The sequence below is a fragment of the Bidens hawaiensis genome, unplaced genomic scaffold (genome assembly GCF_021521415.1).
Source record: "Bidens hawaiensis isolate Kalapana, Puna unplaced genomic scaffold, B.hawaiensis_p1.1 tig00026004_1, whole genome shotgun sequence".
In the NCBI taxonomy this organism is placed as follows: Eukaryota; Viridiplantae; Streptophyta; class Magnoliopsida; order Asterales; family Asteraceae; genus Bidens; species Bidens hawaiensis.
The window spans coordinates 557-3188 of NW_027494183.1; the positions used below are offsets into that span (position 1 = coordinate 557).

Sequence of the window (2632 nt, forward strand, 5' to 3'; positions counted from 1 at the left end):
GATTCTGTTAGTCGCGGACCATTAGGAACAAATACTTTAAAAGTTAGGACCATCAATAGCCAATTCATTAGTTGGGACCAGCAGCGACCAAAAGACAATAGTTGGGATCATTAAAAACCAATATACCTATAATTTAAGATATCTTGTGAAATTTCAAGGACATCTCAACAAATTTTATTTTATTTTTTTGAATTATTGTGAATTAAGGTTTCTCAAATGAATTTATTCAATTATATGAAACGTAGGATCCAAAAAATGAAAAAGAATGATTGAAGAACATATAGGGCATTCTATTATTGAGCTAAAAACAAAGTTGTTCCTCTTTTTATGAAACAAGCACGTCCGACTACAAAAGTGATTGGGGTTGGCCGATTCATTAATAAATTCAAGATTACATTTTAAATAAATATACTCCAATTTTCTTAGTAATTTATAAATGCTAAATAATAATTTTTAGCCAAATAAAAATATAAAACCAGCTATTGGGTATGATATTTGTAGACAATATAGTTCAATTAATATTTTTCGAACTAAAAGGCATGTAGCCCAATGGTATTAAAGTATATGAAATGATGTTATTTCAAGTGATAAGAGTTCAATATCTATTGTGAGTAAATAACGTAGATTTAGGATTAGTTAAGAGAGTGCGAGTTTGCGGTTAAAATGTTAATATTTTACAAGTGTGAAAAAGTATTATTTTAATCATGTTATGTATGAAGAAGAATTGGTCTAATAAATGCCGAAATGGACATAATCACTCGTCGAAGTAATGCTTTCTATTTTCATTTAGTTATATAGCTTTATTTACTGAAAATATATTTTAAATTATAAATACAAATGTGTTTCAAACAAAAATATAGTTTTATTTCCAAAAAAATACTTTAAATTTATTCAATAAAACATGAGAGTATGCAAATTACAAGTACGCTACTAGTTAAAATAATTGAACTTATTACATACTAGGTTTAGAACATGTATGTTACACGTGTTAAATAAATATTCTTCTCAAAATATTTATATTATAAAACACATCATATATTTATCAAATCTGATTAATAAAAAATAAAAAAAGACCATTATTATTACGGAGTATTTAATGAGAGAGATGTGAGAAACTAAAATTAAAATCCATCATAAGTCAACACGTGACATCAAATATTTTTTAGGACAGAGTGCCGGGAACCAACTTTCAGCTGGCCTCTAACGCTAACATGGGTCCACGTTAATTTTATTTATCCGATATAGAAGATTTAATATTTTAATATATATTAAACAGAGATTTGGGTCTAACTGGGCTTGAACCTATCACGGCTTTTGATTAAACATTTAGGCTGATTGCACAACTTGAGCTGGGCCTAAAAGGGCCGGCCTTTAACTAAAATGCAGCATAACCCAACCCAATCTTCAATACTCGTAATAAAATATTTAATATTTCCATTTTAATTATTTGTCACACGTACAAAGAACAAATTTTTAAAAAGGCACACAATTTATATAATAAGGACAACATAAACAATAAGCACTGCCTCTTTCCTAGCACATGAACACAAACAACGGTGCCAAAAACAAAGAAAGCCCAGCCACCACCATTTTTGCACTATTGGTTGAGCCAGCATCCCTTTTAATTGGCGGCGTAGATGGGCTAGTAGTAGACGGTGGCGATGAGTTGCTCCCGTCACTAGGGGTAGTGGTGCCTGGTGAGTCGGAACTTGTAGATACCACGTTGATCGCAAGTTTCATCCCCGTACTACAATGACCAAATGTCGGGCAAGTAAAATACATTGGACCCGGTTGTTTTAGTTGAACGGTTGTTGTGCCACCAGTGTAGGAGTCGATAGCATTGCCCGTGGCACAATTGTCATAATCGGATTTAGATACTACGTCCACACCATGGCTACCACCGTAGTTGAATACTGCCCAACAAAAATTATTTGTTAACCGAGTTTATTATCTATTATATCTATTACAAATATAAATTAACTTTAGGTTTCTTTTTAGTTACTTTTTATTATTGTACCTCTAGTTTGAATGTCACGTAGTTATTAAAATATTATCATTATTATTATTATTATTAAAATATTATCATTATTATCAGTTGGTTAGCTTTATCATTATCTTTTTTCATTATCTTTTTCAGTTATAATATCTCTACAAAGCGATTTGGCTTTCATTAATACATAGAAAACATATTACATAAAGATGAAAGATTGTATTACATAAAGTTTTTATAAAATATGGACGAATACTTACAAAGCGTGTCCCCAACATTGAACGTTTTGCCAGTAGCCCATGTAGTGTAATCTCCGAAATTGGTCCAACCGTTGTCATCACCGACGATATGTTGCACTGCATACGCTGAGCGTGTCGCGACTCCTAGAATCAAAACAAGAAAGAATGTGGCAATTGCCATGGTTTGTTTGTTTTTTTATGTAGTGAAAGTATTGTTTTTGTGACAAAAGGGTGTAAGAACATGTGATTATATAGGCACTTAAATGAAATATTAATTATATGATTTTTCATATTTTGTGTGTGGCAGATGGAATATCTGACTAATTCTGCTACTAACTCTTACCTAATGCTTCCAACCCACTCCCTTGCCCCACATGAAGCCGGTAAGTTATGTGCTATAAAT

At 31.6% G+C, this 2632-nt stretch overlaps 1 protein-coding gene across 1 annotated transcript; it reads right to left on the reverse strand.

Moving 5' to 3' along the window:
• Positions 1-1503: 1503 nt before the first annotated feature.
• Positions 1504-2632, reverse strand: LOC143572734 (mavicyanin-like). Its single transcript, XM_077057806.1, has 2 exons — positions 2251-2632; positions 1504-1913 (listed from the first exon to the last, which is right to left on the reverse strand). The coding sequence occupies exons 1-2, from the start codon at positions 2408-2410 to the stop codon at positions 1534-1536; spliced, it is 540 nt and encodes a 179-aa protein (XP_076913921.1). The 5' UTR covers positions 2411-2632; the 3' UTR covers positions 1504-1533.